Here is a 20,847-nt window from a genome sequence, read left to right on the forward strand (position 1 = left end):
CTCCCTTGCGCCTCCAAAATGGACTCATCAGAGAATGGACATGGGCCTACTGAGGGTGTGACTTGGGACGCTGTGTAGACAAACACTTGGGAACACTTCCAAGCGGCTGCAAGACATTCCTTTACGGGTGGATCGCAGTCTTTCAGCGATCTTGATACGATTTTCCAACAGGCTGTTCATTTCCACGTAAAGGGAGTGCACGGCATTCAAAAAGCCATCATGCCTCAGACTGCAGGGAAATATGCAAATAGTAAACATTTCTGTTTATTGCTTAGTGGCCTGTGGGAGCAGATAACATCTATTTCAGCTAAAGCTTACAGTATTTTACTCATCCAATTCTTAAAAAAAAGTTAATAACAGGCATTTGGAACACAACGATATTTGCTGTGTTGTTAGTGGGGGGCCTTTGGGTCCTATGGGTTGAGGGGAGGGGCCTCTGTGGATCATCCCACAGATACTTGATCAGTTTGGGATCTAGGGAATTTGGAGACCAGGTCAACACTTTCTGCTGTTCTTCATGTATTTTTGGAAACTATCAGCTGTATTTCCCTACCTAGAAAGATCCCAATGAATTAAGCTGCTTACAAGATGTATTATGTCACCTCATTGGTCCTTATTCGCAAGCTTCTTGACAAATGTGTAATTTGGGGATCCAAATTAGATCAAATATGAAGGCGTCCTAATGCAGCAACTCAAAGAGCAGAGGAGAGAGGACGAGCGAGCAGCGGCGGAGGAGGAGAATGTGGGAGGCACACGGAGGAATTATTATTGTTTCTTCTGCATGCTAATGGAAAAGCCAGAGATGAGACGGGGAGACAGGGAGACACGGGAGGACGGAGGACAAGAGCGCAGAGGTTTGGCAGGTTCTGGGGTGGGGAGTCTGTTTTATTTAACCAGACAGAGAGGAGGGACAAAGAGACTGCCGAAAGATGAGACGGCCTTGTTTACTCCCCATCAGGAGAATAATGAGGGATGACGAAGGGAGAGGCGGAAGGAGGCAGGGGAGCGAGGCAAAAAATGAAAAAGGGTAGGAGAGAAGAAACAGAGAGGTGAGAGATAGAGGGATGGAAACTTTTTTGTGGAAACCTCCTAAACTATCAGTATTACCAAACATGACTGAATAATAAATACCTGAACCACTAAAAGCCAAAAAAGGTTATTGAGGTCTGCTTCATTTATGGATAAATTCTAGACTTGTGATATGACCCAGTGAGGTGATTCAGTTAAATAACTTTCTCTGCAAAGTACTGGAAGTCCAGTGCAACTTCATCAAGGACATTTTAAATTTCTGACATCGCTTCCAGTCCTTTATTGACGTTCCGCTGGAGAATAATGAGCTCCCGCGGCCGATTGTATTTGTGTTCTTTATGAGCTGACAGATCCAGTTTATACTGGCTCAGCGGGGACCCGTGTTCTTCTGCTGATTGTAGCTAGATTAAAAAAAAAAAAAAAAAAAAAAACTCCAGGGACAGTCAAAGATGGATTTTTTATTCTAATTTGTGTCAAGTTTTTAAAGTCCTCAAGCTAAGAAAAATGCTGACTTTGATTTTTTTTTCTCTTAACAAGTAAGAAAGGATTTGTTGGAGCGGCCACACAGTAGGAATGTTCTATCTAAAACCAGAAAAAAGAGTAATATGAGAAAGATCTTAGATGTTTCTACATGGCACCATGTACTTGAGCTAGAACAAAAACCTGATGTTATCCCAGGATGATCTGACAACAGCTATGTGTACATGGACACTAGAATTCCTCAAAAGTGGCCCAATCAGAAGGAATTTTAAATCAGGTTGAAGGGGTGGTGTAATATATAGTGAAATAATCCCTGTGTCCACATATGAGGACATATTTTTTTTTCAAAAACTACTTTCTGTTAAAACATGATGCTAATGATGTTTTTATACTTCTTAGGTCCTACTAATCCCAAATACCTTGGAGAAATTTAAAATGCAAACAAAAGCTTGGGTCTCAGGAGGTTAATCCATTCAACTGGAAAACATCAGCGCATCATAACCATGTAAACATAGCCCAAATACTTGAAACATTCATTAAAAACCGACTAACAAAATGAGAACTGATATGCCAGAGCCGCTGAAAACCTGAACAATTTGAGAAACATATTGTTGGGACCATTGTGGTTAAAGGTAGTTGACTGTGGAGGACGTTCCTAGCCTGGAAGCCAGATGAGTATCCCGAATAATTCAATTTATTGTGGTGAAACGTTGGTCTGGAGTCACTCCGTTGGGAACTGATTATGCTATGGCAAAGATCTGCCGAACCAACAAATGGCTTGGGGTGGGGGCGTAATGTGGCGACAGTGTTGCCATATCATAGTCCCAGACCCGGTTGGGTGGTATTGAATTTTATTTTGGGAGTAAAAATAGAGGTGACTGGGAGTTGTTTGGAGTTCCTATCCTTCCAATTTAGATTATTTTTTACTTGGTGTTTTGTGTCTTGCTTCACTTCTAGTCTGTGTTTTCCCCCTTTGATTGTGTGATTGGTTTCTCCTTGTGCATTCCTCCCTCAGCAGTCTCACCTGTGCTTCGTTAACCTCACTGTGTATATATAGTGTTGCCTTCTCCTTCGTCTGTTCCCCTTTTTCTTGCTGTTTCTGTTCATGTACATTCATGTTTTCTTGTGTTTTGCTTCCTCTCCCTGTGGTTTCTTGCTTGTTTTTGAACTTTTGGTTGGTTTAACTTGCCGCACTCAGCCTTTTGTTACCTCCTCATTAAAACAGACATTATTATTTGATCCAGTTGTCCTACATTTGGGGCCTACCTCCTCGCCACGTTTTTGCCAGACTTCCACTCTTGTCTTGACCATATGTAGCATTTGCAGTACATAGTGAGATGAGAGGACGTTCTTCCAGGACCATGGAGCTGCATGAAGACATAGAATTAGATACAATACAAGGGAATGCGCATAACGGCTCGCGTGTGCAAGCTTATGCAGATGATACCAAACAGTATGAACGGAGCAAACAGTGTAGACAAAGGACGAGAGACAGTGCAAAGACAAACAGTACTAAACACATGGGAGATAATGCACTTCTAAAAAGACACTACACAACAACCGAGACTAAGACTAAGGGCGTATGAGTTTGGATGTTTAGTGTTCTAGTTCCATACTTGTAGTGTTTGGATTGTGTAGGTTCAGTCCAGTTTCACTGAGTTCAAGAGTCTGAATTGAGAGAAGGAACTGCTCCATAGTCTGGTTGTGTAGGACTTCGATCTTATCAACTGTCCACCACTATCCGGTCTTACAATCTGAGGCGGCGCAGTCCCCGAACCAGACTTCGACAACCATCTCCAGGATGTTGGTTCTACACCAGGCAGTAAAACCTTGCACCTCCTACCTCAAGGCTATCTTATCATTCCTGCTGATAAGACCCACCAAGGTTGTGTCATCTGTCCAGCGCCACATGAAGCCAGCCCAAATGATTCAATCTACCCGGAAGATCTTTGTCAAGAGCGTAATCAGTGGTTCCAGATCAACTATGTGTCCCCCAAAAAACTGTGGAAGTTGGTCTGGCAAGCGAAGAAGTAAACTTCCGTCAACCTTTACTCTACATTACACTGTCTGCCTGTTATATAGAGTTACATCTGAAAGATCACCTCTTCCTGTCAGTCATAGATCAAACACAGCTCTCTGTTTGATGCAAGAACCTGGGTTGGGCAATTAAAAGGCCGGGTGAAGAGACTGGAGACTTACTGTTCAAACAGATGAAGTAAAAGTGATTATCTTATGGAAGATCCCTTCATAGAAAGGTGTCCCTGCCGCCACAGGGACTCTGTCTCCTAGTAGTCCATGGAAGCATAAGACATCCAAAACCATGCGCTCCTCATTAGGTACCTACAGTATTAAAAAAAAGCTGTCATAAAGAGACCTGTGAAGGGGCAAATATAGCAGCTATTCTCCTAGACGTGGGCCCGTGCCTATTAATATGACACATCAGAATCTGAGCTTATCGACTGTGACGTTTGTTTGATTATTATTGCCCTCTTAATGGCCTGTTGTTAATGTACCAGATGGTTGTCTGGTGCTAGAGCGGCGTAATAAATGACCCTCGGATCACGCTCGAGAGAGAGTGGATCATCCCGGAGAACAGAGGAATCGCAAGAATTATATAAAATTGCTTATCTGCCTTGGAAAAAAAAGGGCTTCCTTTACTGCACTTCATTAATTTAATGTTAAAATATATTCTACTACAGATGGTATTCTACTGAGAGCTGACGTGTGCAAACCTATAGGGCCCAGAAGGGAAACTAAACATTAAACTCTTCTCTCTTCTAACAACTACTTGCACTTTTGCACTTGGCACGCTACACCCAATTTTTCACGCGCAAATGCAGGTGAGTGTGTGTGATTGTAAAGGCAATGAGTTGTGTAGCTCGGTAACTCTCCCCTGGATCGATAAAGGTGAAAAACAACAGCGCACGATGAACTGTGCAGCCCTGCCCAGTGCTCCATTATCAAGAATCAAGGATATCAAAGATATGTAGTGCAGCAAGCAAACATTTTCGAGTCAAAGTTGATGACAGAGGCGGGAAAAACGTTCGAGTGGAGGGATTTGAGCGATTTGAAAAGGGTCGCGTTAGCTCTTGCGTAGCCCAGAAGCCACGCAAACGTCCCCGTACACAATTCTGTTTTTGTGGTGGAAATTTGTCTGGAACCTCTCCGTTGTGAGCTGATTACGCCCTGGCAAGGTTCTGCCGGGCCAATCAGATCGTATGGGTGGGGACTAGTTGCTTCCATAGGTATTTTTTTTCCTTATCAGTTGAAACACTCCCCGTAATGAAATCCTAGACCCATAATCTGATAAGAATTGAGTCTGACTAAGCAAGGTTAATTCTTTAGAGCTGAGGCTGAACAGTTTTTAATGGAAATTAATTGTCAAGTTGGGACACTGTTTCAAGAAAGCTTTTGAGATTCGTGATAACGGAACTTAAAATGGGAAGTGAGGATAAATAACAGAGGAAACTGCAGATAAGCAGAACTTTTAATTTGGTATTTTCAACGGTAGAGCAGCCACTCTACCAAAAACCCTAACGTGCAAAAGAGGAAACCGAAACATCTGTATCGAAGGACGTGCGCACTGTAAAAAATATGAATAGTGACAACATACAAAAATCATTTGCATCTTACCTGCGCTTCCAAAGAGGAGTGGATGAAAACACCTGAAAACATTCCCAATTAGAGACATTCAGTTATTTCTTTCTCTTAATTTCTACTGGCATACATGGCTTCATTACTCATCCCCAGATTACGCTGCTTAGTTTTTCTTAAGCCATGAATGAACACTGTTTAAGCAGGCTTTACCAACAGGGGGGGATTTCAGTTCTTCATGTGTCTCTATCTGACCGGCCCCATAGGAGCTGGGTTCTACTCAAAGGTTTCTTGTTTCTTCCTGTTAAAAAGGGAGTTTTTCCTTCTGCCGTCAACGCAGTGCTTGCTCTGGGGTTCTGTAAAGCGTCTCGAAACACTTTGAATCGTCACTGATGTTGTATGAATAAAACTGAATTGAACTAATGAATTTACATGTGAAAATGTTAGCTTGTAAGCATGTATTTGGCGTATACTGGAACAAAATGTAGCAAAGCAATTGACTCAAGAAAACAGAATTATACACCTATTACACTATACATCAGTCGGACATTCTAAAGGATTTTCTTAAAGGATGATCTTAAAGGATTATCTTAAATGATTATCTTAAATGATTATCCTAAAACCACTAACATTGGCAATCTTGTGACAATAAAATGTTCTGCTGGGAAACTTTTGGACCTGGCATTCATGTTGATGTTACTTAGACATGTACCACCCACCTAGACCAGACCTGGCATCCCCACCCCATAGGAATGACACTCCTTGATGGCAGCAGCCATCCCCAGCAGGATGCAGCCTGACACAGGCACACACATAAAAAAAAGGTTTGGGAACAACAGAAAAAAAATGAAGAACAGCACAAGGTGTTGACCTGGCCTCCAAATTCACTAAATCTGATCAAGTATCTGTGGGATGATCCACAGAGGCCCCTTCCCATCACCCATAGCACCCAAAGGCCCCCATTTACAATACAGTAAATATTGTTCTGTTCCAAATGCCTGTTAATACCTTTTCTTAAGAAGTGGATGAGTAAAATACTGTAAGCTTTAGCTGTAATAGATTTTATCTGCTCCCACAGGCCACCAAGCAATAAACAGAAATGTTTACTATTTGCATATTTTCCTGCAGTCTGAGGCATGGTGGCTTTTTGAACGCCGTGTGCTCCCTTTATGTGGAAAAGAAGAGCCTGTCGGAAAATCGTATTAATGTGTCTGAATGACTGCGATCAACCCGTAAAGGAATGTCTTGACGCCGCTCGGACTACCCCGGCGTAGTACGGGTTCTCTCAGCCAGCAAAATGTTGCCCTTGGGGGATGACAATTTCAATTTTGTCTCGGATGAAGGTCGAAGACAAAATCCTTTTGCCCGGTTTCTCATTTTCTTTCTGTTGCATGTGAGATGATGGGATATTATTATTATTATTATTATATGGGTTCATTACCATATTTCATATCCTGCTGCTGAGCGTTTCCAGCAGCTCTATCAGTCTCCATCGGCGGCGGAGACAAGACACAGGTGCTGAGCGCTCGCCGAGGATGGCTCGGTGAGAAATGAGAGCGCAGCGCACTCTCTGGTAAACATACAAACAATTCTTGCTCATCATTCAGCGAGATATGAGCACGCAATCATCGGTCAGGGCGCGTGCTGCAAAGGCTGTAATAACATTTTTAAAGGAAGGCACAAACAGTCCAAAAAAAAAAAGAAAAAAAAAGAATGCAGCCTGTCAAATATGTGTCCTTCAAACACAAGTACACAGAGTGATAACCCCTGCGATCATGTGCAGCATGAATTATCTAACGACGTCTCGCACACTTTTTATGTGTCGGTTTTGAGGCGTTAACAAAAAAAAAAGAGGTGGGGGAGAAGATGAAAGCAGGGTTGAACGGCTTGTTCTTTCTCCCCGTCTCTTCTGTCATGTTCCACAGAAAGGAGGGGAGGGCGTCGGGGCTGGGGTTGATACACTCTCGCGCTCAGAGGCATTAAAAGTAGACGGTGTTCACGGAAGGAGTGCCGAGGCAGTAATTAGATTCCACTTCAAAGAAACCCGGGCCCTTGTTTCGGTTGGGGAACGGGGCCGGGGCGCTCCGTCGGATACTCGCACGCAGCAGATGAAGGAGTGAGGGCGCTCGAGAATACCGGCCTGTTCTCCGTGATATTTATCAATCTGAATCACTATATGCAAAGTGAACTGGACTAACAACTACTCGTTTGGTAAAAAATATCATCCACCATTTTAGATATCAAAATGCAAGTAAAAACAGCAGCCATGTTTAAAAGGGTGGGAGGTCATCTATTGACTAGCAGCTGGAAGCCAGGCCAACTTCCCAAGGGTTGGCCAGAAAGTTGGTCTGGAACTGAGCCGTTGGGAGCTGACTATGCTCCAGCAACGATCTGATGGACCAATCAAATGGTTTGGGTGGACGCAGTCATCTGAGCACCGCTGAGTTTAATTTTTTTACAATAAAATGGGTCGCATTGGTTTTACGACTATCCAGTTGCGTCCACAGGTATTTTTCTTTTTCTCTGTATCAGTTAAATCATAGTGAAATCCAAACGTTGAGTTATCAGACTCGTATTCCGATAAGCATCGTGTCTGGCTACACGAGATTTAAATTTACAAAGAACACTGGACTAGCTGTAGCTTTGCATAAAAGTCAAAGTAAAGGTCACAAGGAGTATTTGGTTTGTGTGACCCTAGTAGTTGAGGCTTTAATATTTCTATTCATTTTTAGATTACCACCAAGAACGCAAGACGAAATCTACTGAATTGACAGAATTTACAATTTAAAATGGAATGTATGGAATGTCTATCATTGAATGTTGTTATTGGGGCGGGACATTCCACTTCTTTGCCTCCCAAAACCCCAAAGTGGCTTCTACGGTTTATTTTGGGTCACTTTCCATCAGTACTGCAAAGCACATTTTTGAAAAATGCATCTTTTTTTTTTTTTTTATTATTTAACACATCCTTTAGTACGTCTACAAAACATAGGCGGTTATAAGTGAGGCTTATAAGGTCATGCTGTGTTGTGTGGGTGTATATTGAGTCTGGAAGAAGGTATGAATAAGGAAAGTAGAAATTAATTAACACCTAAAAGGAAAACAATGACAATGCTAACAGTGATGGAAATGGCGGTAATAGTAGTAATACATAATATAACATGAAAGTAGACAATAATACAGTATTATGACACTTTCTTTAGCACTTGTCACAAACTACCATTGGAATCCATGTGTGCCGTAATCTGGTAGTGCTAACTGAGAGTTCGGAGCGATAATAAGTGCTGAATTACTGTTAGCAAACTTTACGTTTGACTCTCTCCCCGTCTCTCTGACACACGCAGAAGCAAGAGGTGCACTTCTCCCTTCGTCTGGCAAGCCGACAAAACAAATGTGCGTGCATTTCAGGGAGTCGCAGCCCCTGCTTAATTACCGGCGCGCTAATTGAATCCCTGCGCGAGGGACGTACGGGGGACTCCGTGACAGAATGGAAATGAAATAGTATTAAGCCGCCGAGTGGATAATCCATTTAGGAATGTCTGGGAAACGAGGAGGATTAGTTCATGCAATGCCGTGTGGCTTCGGCTGTCAGAAGACATCAAAGTTGTTTGAGATCTAAAATGTTTGCTCCCCACTATTTGGTATTTAATGAAACTCTTAAATCTCTGGCAATTTAAAGAAACCTATTGAATCAGTCAACTGGGCCTTTGCTTAGTTAAATTTGGTAACTCACTTGACAAATGGACCTGAAACCTGAATTCAGTTGTTGCTTATTAACATCCAACACCAGAAAGTATGATAACACGTCAAAGGAAAAGTAATGCAAACATCTTATTAAAGATTGTAAGACTGCACTACAAGGGTTAGAAGGCTGCGTTCCAGTAACGGTGCTTGTATGACAAGTGCTGTCTTAGCTAACGAGGACTTCATGGCAAAAAAGAAAAGGATATCATCTGGGCAAAGGTCAGGAAAGACATATTGCGCTGCAAGTTAACGGAACTTTAGCAGGAAATAACTCTTCCATGACTCCTTTTATCTTATCTACTGTAGCTTTCGAAGGCTTGGAAGAACTTCTCATTCATGTTTTTATTATTTATTACATTGAAACTCCTTCAGCAGTGTTGGGAAACCAATCCAGGTGACTATCTTATTAAGCTAAATGAGAGAATGTCAATGGTTAGTGTCAATGGTGAGGTGAATTTTGTTTTTTTGTTTTATTTTTGGATACCATTTGTGGCATGAATTGCACACATGATGTTAAAACATAATTTTGCTAGTCTACACAGTCAGTTTGTTGTAAATATAGTAAGGTACCATTTAGTGAAACTGCTTAGTAAATTACATTTCAAAATATCCCAAATATAAGAACTGTAGCATTAAAAAAAAAAATTAACTTGTTATTTCAGAACTTCTGTCTTATAATTAAACAGCTTTATAACAAACAAAATATTTCTGGACCGATTATTTTTTTTTTTAATTGAGAAAGTTTATGGTGCAATTCAAACAGGATCAAAATGTCTGCCACCATTGACAGACATTCATTTTTTTCCTTTGTTTCCCCATACGCAGATTTTATTAATTTCTAGAAATGGCATTATGCGTTATTGACTCATTTACTTAAACCAACAGTGTCTCTCTGGGCATTAGGCTACAAAGAAACTAATAGTCCCCTGACCTGTAATGGAACGTGAGTTAAGAGGGAAAATCACTCACTGAATAATGGAAAAGAGGATTTCCGTGGAGATGTGAATCCACTCAGGCTTTGAATCACCGTTGTTGTGCGTATTCAGCGTTCTGTAATACTTCAAAATGATGCACCATAGCTTGCTTTTTACACAACCTTGCGATGAAAAACCATTGGTAAGTGTTTGCTGACAGTGCGCAAAGATTATCTATGTCCATCAGTGGTTGCTCAGACAGATTTATAACCGTTACTCAAGAAAAGGCACAAAACATCATTGAGCGAAAAGAAGTCTGGTTACTGGCACCACATTATTTGGTCTGGTAAAATCAAAAGCTGCATTTTTTTTTTTGCAGCATGTTTGGCATGGACCTTTAAGGACCACCACAGAGACCGAGAGAAAGTGTCAACAGTGAAATGTGAGACTGCTGCATTAATGCAAAAGGTGCAAGAAAGGTGGCATTTACATGAAAGTTTGCACAGTTAACTAATGTGCCGTTCACGAACGAGCCGGCTCTAAGAGCCAGTTCTTTGTGGCGAATGAGAAGAGGCGATTCCAGTCGGGGAGAGACGAAACTAGCGGAGACACTCCAAATTTAGTGTGGTGGAACAGGCCAGGTATACACAGAGCGACAGAGAAATGTTTCTAAAAGTTAGCACGTTGGGGAAAAAGTGAAGAAATTAGTGAGAACTGGACATACATGCTGAGGCATCTGGTATTTCTGAATACACGCCAGCACTAAAGACTTTCATCTAAAGTGTCATAATGTCAAGACTTTGGCCCTTATTTGATTCGTTTGCTGTGGTTCAGCTGTTCATTTAAAGCTTTGAATAAAATGTTAAACAACAGTAAGTGTATTTTTGCTTTTTTTATTATTTTGTGTAACAACAAAATGCGTAAAAATAGGGCTTTCATGAAAACAGTGAATGGAAATATTGCATACAAACACACCAACCACCGGCTGGGAGATACTGTGTTAATCGCTAAATTAAAATAGAAGGCTCCAAGTGAAACTAAATGAAGAGTCATTTGGGAGCCATAAGAGCCAGCTCTTCTACGGGAGCCGAGCCAAAAGAGCCGAATCTTTAAAAAGAGCTGGACTTCCCATCACTATAACAAACTAAATATGTACAGGTTTATTTCTATGTACTGAGAGGACGACTCAATGGAATGACAAATGAGGCGTTGTTAAATGGAAAGGACACTGACCAGATTTCTTCTCTGTATTTAATAATGTATATAGCCACATGAGAAATATGAGAAGCAAATCTCTCTAATCCCCCACTGTGAAGTGCCTAAATAAATCCCAGTTCAAGTTCCAGTACAATTCCTGGGAGGGATTCTGAGATGAACGTCTTAAGTGAACTCAAGTTGGAGCTTCGCCTCACACTAACCCATACTGTGCCCGCACGGCTCAACAGAAACTGATGAAATCGGTTAAACAGTGCAAAACAATTCAGGAAAAAGTGCAGCCTTCAGATTTTCGACAGGAAAGTGAGGCTCTGAGTGTTTTGTTTTTCGCACAGAGGTCAGTGAATCTGCTTTGTTCGGCTTCGCCCGGCGTGTCAGCACTTGGCAGCTTGTCATTATGATTTCATTATTATGAGTCTGACTTCGGTGTGATCTCTAGTTACCGCCTGCAGCACGGCAGACCCTCCGCCAATTGCTGTTGGCTTGGCTCATCTGTTGCCGGGGCAACACGCCCCGCAGAGGAAGGGCGAGACGGGGAGCTCATTTCCGCAGGTAATCTGCGGACAGGAATCGAAAGCGAGCCCGCCACCGGGCAGAAGGTGCAGGCTCCTGCAGGGACACACACACGAACGGCCACAGACCCTTATCTGCATTTTGACGATATGTAAAGCACATGCACAGAGTGTTTTCCCTTCATCCTCGACCCAACACCCTGCTTTATCTGCTGCTCTCATCTTTTCCCCCACCCCTTTTCTCCTTCCATTACTCCAACCATATCCCCTGCTTTCCCCCTCTTGAAAGTCTCTTAGTCTTTCCCCTCTCCTTATCTTCTATCTTACGCTCCCTCCCTCTATCCATCTCTCCTCTCCTCTCCCGTCCTCTCTCCCCCCGGCAGGCTGCAGATGGTGCTTAATGGACGCATAACTGAGCGTAACAGCCTTGTGAATAATTCCACAGGCACAAGGTGAGCCACAGGACAGCTCCACGCGCGGACAGATGCACATGTACAGTAGCTTTCCACATTTTATAACCCCGCAGTCATATTTGGAACCAACTTCGAAAGAGTACTGTTGTTTCTTGTTCCGGATTTGAATATACTGAGCCAAAAAAGGGAATATACAGTGTATGTGTATTATGACTGGGCTCATAAGCTTCAGTTTGATGAGGTCAGCTTAGTTCTGAGGGAAAAATGAAGTGTGAAATACGATATAAATCATGACAACCAATTAAAAATTCCTCGCAGAACTAGCAGCTATAGATACAGTAGAGGGATTTACAGTCCACCCAGCCAGCCAAGGGAGCTGTATGGGCTCCATTTGAATTCTCACAGGCTCACAATACGCAGCCTCTTAATGCCCATGGGGTTTGATATATTAAATAGATGATACTGAGGTTTTCAGAAAGTTGAGTGCATCTTTCAAGGTTGTCCTGCTTAGCGTGATATAACGCGAGCTGGGAATATCCACGGACCAGCTATTTGGGGTGGATCTAATTTACGGCCTGCCTCCTCTCGGTATCTAACGGCACGCAGTAAGAGCGCAATAAAACAAGGCCGGTAACTTTATACTGGAAGTGGATTCTGAGGAATAATAGGTATAATATAACCGTTCCCAGCATTTACCGCTCATCAGACATCTGAAACCTGCTGAATGTGTAAAAACACGCGCGCCCATTTCGTGCAGTGCATTGATAAGCGAAGCCTCATCCCTTATACATCTACTATTGTAAAGAAATGGTGAGAATAAGCGCAGAAATCCCATGTGGTTGATGTTGCTAGTTAAAAAGCTACCATGGATGCTGTTAAAATGATAAAATCGAAAAAAAAAAATATGGAGACACTCAATTGTATTTGAAATAGTGAGGATGTTTTTATCTGGGGACTTTGAGAGGAGAAGAGTTAGCCGAGGAGGGAAGCCGGAGGTTCCGAACCACAAAGTTCCGCCGCCGTTCTCTACGTGGACCGAGCACAGGAGAGCTGCCCTTGGTGGATGTGTCGCAGAGGGGTGAGGAGGGTGAGGTTTTCCCTCTCACCTCATAAATCCACCGCTTGTCTGCAGCCCAGAATGGAAAACAGTCAGTTGTCAGTCATTCAACTCAATTGTAGGTTTAGTCCAGTTTAGGTTAGGTCGAGGAGGTCATCCAACGCCTCCCTGTGAGGATCCAACTGGACTGCGATCTATCTATTGCACAGTAGATACTGATGGCTTACGAGAGAGCCGGCTGGGAGATACTGTGTTAATGGATCATTAGGTAAAGATGAGTTCATAAGCATCTGAGAACCTGAGGATCAGTCTTTCAGCGAGTAGTTCCTTGGTAACTGCGGCCTCCCTTCCTGGCCCCGTCATGACGCAATGGCATGGACGGAAGTTGGGTCGTATTTTGCTGCCTTCAAATCAAACTCGTGAGCTTGTGTTTACGACATGGGAAGTCGTGTGCGCAAAATGCTTGGTGTCCAAGAGAAAACGTCAACCATAAGTCGTAAGGATGCTGCTGCTAGGCAACAGTTTGGCTTGATGATTTAATGTAGGAAATGCAAAGGTATCACAGAGACATGAAGCAGTTGGGTATATCAATATGTTCCTCTGAAGTTGTTACTAAGTACAATGAACCAGTTTACTTAATGGTGCAAGAAACTTAAGGCGCAATGATCATAACTACTTGGGGGGGTATCACTTGGGGGTGCACAAAGCCATTTACTCCCTTTAAAGAGGTGTTAAATACCCCCTGACAGGGATCACTATAAACCACAGGAACCTCAATCACACACAACTTAATTGTACCTGGATGGCAAGTCTTGCTGTGTGTCTCTCGGAGCTTGCGGTGGGTGCGAAGGACACAGTGACGAGAGCTCCAGTGAAACCGACAGGCGGTAACGTCCCCGAGACTGGAGCGACTGCGAACTCGCCGCTGCTGCCTGGCAGGAACGCTGCCGCGAATGTCTCGGCTCTCCTGGAATCAACACTTCAATAATTTTGCCGTGTGCCAAACACATGCGCACAGCAGGAGGGGATGAACAAATCTAATGGGGTGTCTTAACCAAGAGTCAGGAATGAAGGTCCTGCTAAATGTCCCTGAAAGTTGTCGTGATGCTTACTTGTCTATAAAACTGTATTTCTTTGGTGTTTTTTTGAATTTAGATGTGTTGTTCCTGGAAATAACGTATTTGACAGGAAAATACAGTAACTTTAGTTTAACTACAAAGATCAAAGGCTAAATTTTGATCAAGTACAGTTCATAACGCTGATTGCCTCCAGTATCAACATTAGGAAAAGGAGCGGACGTTTCCCATAATGCTTATTGATTGTGTCGTTAATAATGCATGACTTTGGTTGCCTTGATAACTTGATAAAAAGAGAGTGCGTCGCTGAACTAGCTGAAAGCACAAGAAAATGAGAAAGAGAGCAGCCAGAGAGAAGAGCAACGGAGTGAACAAGAGAAGCAAAGCTTAATTTAATGATTGTTTCACTGCGTTTTTTTTTACTAAGAGAGATATAAATAACCATGTAACCAATAAATAACAATTGGAGACAGATGTTAGTAGAATTTTAAGGCTCAATTTCCATAGGCAGCCTACATGTTTATTTGTTGACGGCAGTTAGGTACCTGAATATGGGATAGGGGGTCCCAAAAAAAAAACAAATGGTTTATGTAGAGGATTTTTATTTGTCCCTGTAAGGAATACACATCACCTAGTGGTGCTGGTCAGACGGAAGCCCACAACTGAAGTGCTGCCCAATTTAGTAGTTTCAGTGACGACGACGTCATCCACCTGAGGTTCCGTTGCAATGAGAGTGATGGGAAATGTCCAGATCTGGCCCGACACAGACTGCACCACTAGGACCCCTGAGCACCTGCACACAAACGTATTAAAACATGCACAGATTAGCACAGACTGCTTCAACGGCTAAATCCAAAGGTATTGTCACGTGACTGTTAGAGATTTGTCACCCTAATACAAGCTTTGGAGCACTTTAAATCATATGAAACAATACTGAAGGATTAACCAGTCAACCGAACGCAATACTGTACCCATAAATGAGCTTACATTCAAAAGGACTTTAGAGGTTTTCTGTCCATGGCTTGCAAATTATAATTTTTGTGTATGAGTGTAGATAGGCAGCCTCACCAGCCACTTTGGCACAGAAACTCAGAATTTACGGCCATTCTAATGCCTATTGAGCTAAATGCTCACTTAATCTTTTAATGCTTGTATGCTCATTTTTTTGAAGGTATAAAACAATTTATACCTTGGCTCTAAACCAAAGTGCAGGGAAAAGCTGTAATTTCACACGATGCCACCAGGCCCATAGCTTTCCTGAAGAGTATTTCGAAGCTCAGTGTGGAGTCTGTGACTGCCTGTTTCCACCTAGGTCATGCCTAACTCCTGGCTAATTGGTCAATGGTCAATGGTCAACAATGGTCAAAGAGGTGGAGCACAAGCTAAGGCATAACTTTGATTATGCATAACTTTAAGCCTTGATATACTACGGGGAAAGACTCGCTTTTGGCACCACCCTCAAGTGGCCAAACACGGAACTGCAATTTTGGGGGGTTGCCACTTAGATGGCAAAGATGAAAAGTTAGGAGATTAGAGTTCTTGAAATTCATCTGTTGGGAATGAATGTCTGCTCCAGATTGGTTTGTTTAGTTGCTGTGATATACTAATAAAGAACTAAAAAGTTCAGCCATTTGAGTAGCTGTACCAAATTTTGTGCGAATCCATCTTAAGCCACTACACACATGGAAACCAGGACTGGATGTGGAGCCAAGCTGAGGATCTTCAAAGTATCTTCTCGTGACCTTGTTACTACTTTTAGGATCGTGAATGTCGGGACAGTATTTTAGGGGCTTTAACTGGAATAAAGTGCACAGTTGTGTACAGTTGGTTCTTCATAGCACACAGATGGATGCCTTTGATTTAGTGTCTGCGTTCCACTCGTCCGTTTTCTTCAAATCACTCTTTCGCTCCAATTCACCACGGGAAGTGTAACTCAACCGCTCCTATTTATCTCAACAAACACGACTCACTAAACAGCTCTTTAATATTCTCATTTTCAGCTTAGGATACTTGGGTGTCCTCAGCTCACCACTCACGGCAGTGAAATAACGTGTAGATAATGGAAGAGCCTATCGCCCCCCCACCCCCCCCTTCGTCATTTCCTCGCGGAGAAGTCATTAGCCCTCGGAGGTATTGATTCTGTTGGGGCACGCCTCATTAATGGGCTCTACAGATGAAGACAGGAGTTGATAAATGAATGCAGTCCTCACTCAGCGGGATGTCACACACAAAGTACAATAGTAAGGACAGCAGATATTATACTATATATTTATATCACATACAAAGTAGAATTCATTTTGTGACTTTTCAAGCAAGAAAAAATTATGTAAGAATGTGATTTAAAAGAACCCTGGAGTATATTCTACCTTGGCTTTTCCTTCTAGCTGGCCATGGCAACACAACTTTTCTATCTATTGTCACCACTGCCATGATTAGGTCAAGTGTCTCTATACCTTTCCGATGTTGGATAGAGGATGTGTGCATGCCTATCTTGGCCACAGTTGGCCAGCTGGGGGGCAAGGCGCCACTACTTGCCCTCTTGCTCTCTTTTTAATCTTTACACAACTTCTGCACATGTGGCACTTTCAAATATCAATGACCAACCGCCACAATATGAATGCCTCCCCGGAGAGACTGCGTGAAAATGGATGCCGTTATCCCCGTTTCCGAACGATATTTCACCCCCCTTCCACTGTGCTTAAGAAGTTCAGAGAGAACATTAGCCATCCCCTAAAGTGACGGCTTTAGTCGGTTAGGCCTTGGTGTCCTTAATGTAAATCTCGGTTACGGCTTTATTCAGACATTGCGAGACCTTGAACGCGGCGCTTGCGTTGCTATTTGAAACCTGAGCGCAGAGGTACCAAAGGATTTTCAGGACAAGGTTGCTAAGTTAACTTAAATTCCCCCATCCCTCGGTCTCGATCTTTTTCTGATTTCGCCGAGTCACGGATCACGTTCGACAACAGAAACAGAGAGAAAAGAAGACGGGGGAAAAACGCACAGTGTACTTCTTGTGTTCTATTAATTAGCAATGCATTTCAGACAGATGTAGCCCTGGGGGTGTGACTGGTGGCATTAGTTGTTAGAATTCAATTAGTTTAGGAGTTTAGGCAGTGTGGGTGGAGCATTGATAGCAACCCAACTGCTGTGTTGTTTTCTTTACTATTACTCGTATTATTTCTTTAAATGAAATTAACATAGCGGGGGTGAATATAATTGATGTAATGTTTGTGCTTTCTTTCACCTCTGCAGAACAGATGATGAGACATTAAGTTATGACTTAATCATGCCTATTTGTTAGAGCAGTTAAAACGAAGCCATAGGGAATGAGGGTTGCTCTAGCAATCACTTTTTCTCGCCTACATCATGTGGGCTATTACTATTGGCTGATCTGACATGTATCAAGGATGAAGTGTGTGTCTGTAAGCTGTATGTAAATGCTTATTCTTATTAACATGTCATTATATTTGTCAGGAATCGTGTGTGACGAGAGTCTAGGGGCCTGAAAGCTAAAAAAAAAATGTTTTTTTGTGGTCACAGCGTGTACACCATGCACCGTCCACGGGGGATGTGACCTTATATTGCAAGTACCTGTGATTTAACACCGCAGGGAACAAATAAGGTGGCCAGCAACCTTTAGCTACAAACATTTAGGCTTAACACATCTAGACAAATGAATGCAGAGAAGAGAGAGAGAGAGAGAGGATCGGGGAGAAGAGACTATAGAGGGATATGAGATAAATGAATGCAGTGTTTACTCGCCAGGTTCGATGCAAGTGTGTTATCTGTACTTTAGGGGAGCGCACACAGAGAGAGGAGCAAACAGATTGCGTTTGAATGCCTCGCTCCCTGTTGTGCGCCTGTGTTTCATCCCTGCGTGTGTGAATCTGTGCCAGTGCTGTTGTGTGTGTTTTATTTTTTTTTCCTTCCCTGCCTTATTATTAGCATCTTGTCTCTTCTTCACAGAGGAGGCGTGCGTGTTTGCTCCTGGGCGCGCGCGTGTGTGCTTTTTAACTTCCGCCTCCCTGAAAGGCTCGCGGTGCACGCGTGAGGTTCCTCTCAGAGTGCGGAGGAAGCGTTTCTTTTTTCCCTTCTGTGCCCGCGTGTTTGTGCGAGCTGTTTGCTTTAACCGCTAACACAACCGGCGGATTTACATAACTCAGAAAGCTGAATACGTTCCTGAGTGTGCGTTTTATATCCCCTGTCTGCGGTTGTTTGAGGACGCGTGTAGCACAGTAACCTGCAAGGGCTGACGGGGGCGTAGACGAGATTAAGGGCGAGCGCTACGCCGCCACTCCCAGGATCCCTCTTCGCCGCCACGACTGACGCAGAAAGGCAGTCCTCCGCCTCTGAGCGATCCCCTCCGCTGTCAGAACGCACCTCGCACTGGAAGTCTTCCATCCTCACAGGGGCGACTGTTTGGGAGGAAAAGGAACAAAATGAAATGCAGCACATGAGCAGAACTTTAAGCGTCCACCCGTATTTGTTGTTCTAGATCTGTCAGGCTGGTATCAGTGTGTGGGACTTAGTGCCCCAGTACTCTGGTAGCGATGCATTTTGCATCAACCTGCAATTATTGATTTACTGGAGCTGAAGAGGGATGAGCAACTGCAGGGATGGAGTAGGCTACAACAGCTAGGAGAATAGGGGACAAAACCTAGAAATTGCTGAAGTTGCTCTTTCTTTAGAGGAAAAAAAGAAACTCCCAGCATGGATTCCATTTAAAAAGCAAGCAAAGGCCAAAAGAAGAGATTGGATTGGAACTGTGGAAGTTCCTCTGTACTTTTGTAACTAATTCTGAACACTAGCCACCATGCATGCCGACATATTCCATGCAAATAAATGTATTTACACTAAAGATACCGTTGACGTGTCAAACTACTATCCCTATCTGAGAGGGAGACAGAAGTTCTGCATGTTCAAATGAGCTGCTTGCCGCTGGTGGCACAATGCAGATGCTGCAGGGACAAAGAAGTGTTCTGTTCAGTGATTTGTTTGAATAATTAAAGCTGATTTGACATTACGTAGCGGTGTAGAAAAAGAAAAAGCAATCTGTAAGGTTAATTTGGTGAACCGGCTCAACAAAAAGACGCAGAAGAAGTTTAATTAAGCTGAACAATGCCCTCTGCTTCAACTGTCCTGTGCGCAAAAAACACAACCGCGCATCTACCTTCGCGTCAGGAAAAAATGTCACCGAGGCTGCGTTACAGCGAGGCAGAACAAGCGCCACTGGTCAGCATTAACTTCAGCCGCTTCTACTGAAGTGGTGAAACTAAAGTCACAGCTGGTGAGCCCGGCGCCTGACCTGCGGCGCAGCGGCGTCTTTTCCCATTGCGATGTGCCGCTCTGATTAATAGCCGCGACACGAACGCGCGCTACGATCATCAATCAGTTACTTGCTGAGCTGCATGGGACGGATCATGGTGCATTTCGTAAATAAAGCAGATACTAGATTGTAGGTTAAATAATTTGGTAATAACAATAATATGTGGTAAAGTCTTGTCATGAATATATATTTCTCGGTGCACCAAAACAAAAAAAAAAAAAAAGATTCAGGATCATTTGGAGTTAATAAAAGCACGAAAATCACATCTCACCTTCCTGTCCGTTCTGCTCGGGATTCCCCGGCACACATCCTGTGAGCAGTACGTCCACCTTCTTTTCCAGCTGGCAGCCCACTTCGCACCGGACCTCGCCAAGTGAGCGCATCTCCACAGGAGCCTGCTTAGGAATCCCGCAGAGGGGGTAAATCCAACAGATGTTCGACAGTTCCTCCTCCGACCTGGAACGCCGATGGAGAGATTTTTTTCACAAATGAAGCGGCGCCTTGCTAAAATTTAATATCTGAGACGTGATCCAGAGCCCTGAGACACTAAAGCCAATGTTTAATTAGGTGAGAGACTTACTAGATTCAGGAAGAACTTAGACCAGGGGTGTTAGTTCAGGGGCCACATACAGCCCAATTTCATCTCAAGGGGGGCGGACAAGTAACACAACAGAGTATTAACCTATCAACAACTCCAAATGTTTCCCTTTGTTTTAGTGCAAAGAAGGACATTATGAAAGTGTTTAAATTTAATGAACTGCACTAATACAAAACGTGTAATGAAGGACAAATTGGACAAATTGCAGGCCAGATTAGACCCTCTGGTGGGCCGCTTTTAGCCCGCGGGCCGTATGTTTGACACCTTCCCCTTAGACCAAGAGCAGACAACTCTACGGTAGCCAAGATGGCAATCATTTTAATGTTTTCTGGAGCAGTTTTAAGTTGAAAACCTTTTTTGGAGAACTGTAACCACAGTCATAAATGATATATCGGGCTACGAGACTCCAAATAGTTGCGTTGTACCTTGGAAACACTGAAGAAGCGAATAAAAAAGGATGTAACCAGATATTAGTTTAAAGAGGAACCTTGAAATCATCCAGGATATCTATCCAAATGGAAAAGCGGTATGTCAATTAAAACTCAAAAGAAGGAGTAATACGCAGATATTTCCCAAATAACAACGCATGCAAAAGCAGTCTGTCTGAATTGGGATTAATGACTACTAAAAGAGTGTCAGTTTGTTGTTTTGGGGACATTTCTGCGCCCCCTGTCTCTCTCCTCTGCTATCAAGGTGTAATAAAAAAAAAAAGTTGCAGCTTCGTGTCTCCAAGACGCCTGTCTCAAAAATAAACGCGTTCCTCGCGGCTAATTGCTCTTTTTCCTGTCACGCACAAGGCTTTTTTTTTTTCTTTTTTCTCGAAGCAGATCAACAGCGACACGTAGCCGTGTGTTCTCCAGTCGGGACGCGTGAATACTCTCCTAATCTC

At 43.1% G+C, this 20,847-nt stretch overlaps 1 protein-coding gene across 1 annotated transcript in view; it reads right to left on the reverse strand.

Annotated features, from left to right (window-relative positions):
* Positions 1-12,845: 12,845 nt before the first annotated feature.
* Positions 12,846-20,847, reverse strand: part of LOC311509111 (cilia- and flagella-associated protein 47-like) — a gene marked incomplete at its 3' end in the record, with an annotated part of 43,285 nt that continues 35,283 nt past the window's right edge. The window contains 5 exon segments of the mRNA XM_084574168.1: positions 12,846-13,027; positions 13,744-13,925; positions 14,666-14,827; positions 18,275-18,449; positions 19,632-19,816. Coding sequence (XP_084430294.1) covers positions 12,846-13,027; positions 13,744-13,925; positions 14,666-14,827; positions 18,275-18,449; positions 19,632-19,816 — 886 coding nt within the window.

The sequence above is a fragment of the Chelon labrosus genome, assembly GCF_963514085.1.
Source record: "Chelon labrosus genome assembly, chromosome: 24".
Classification (NCBI taxonomy): domain Eukaryota; kingdom Metazoa; phylum Chordata; class Actinopteri; order Mugiliformes; family Mugilidae; genus Chelon; species Chelon labrosus.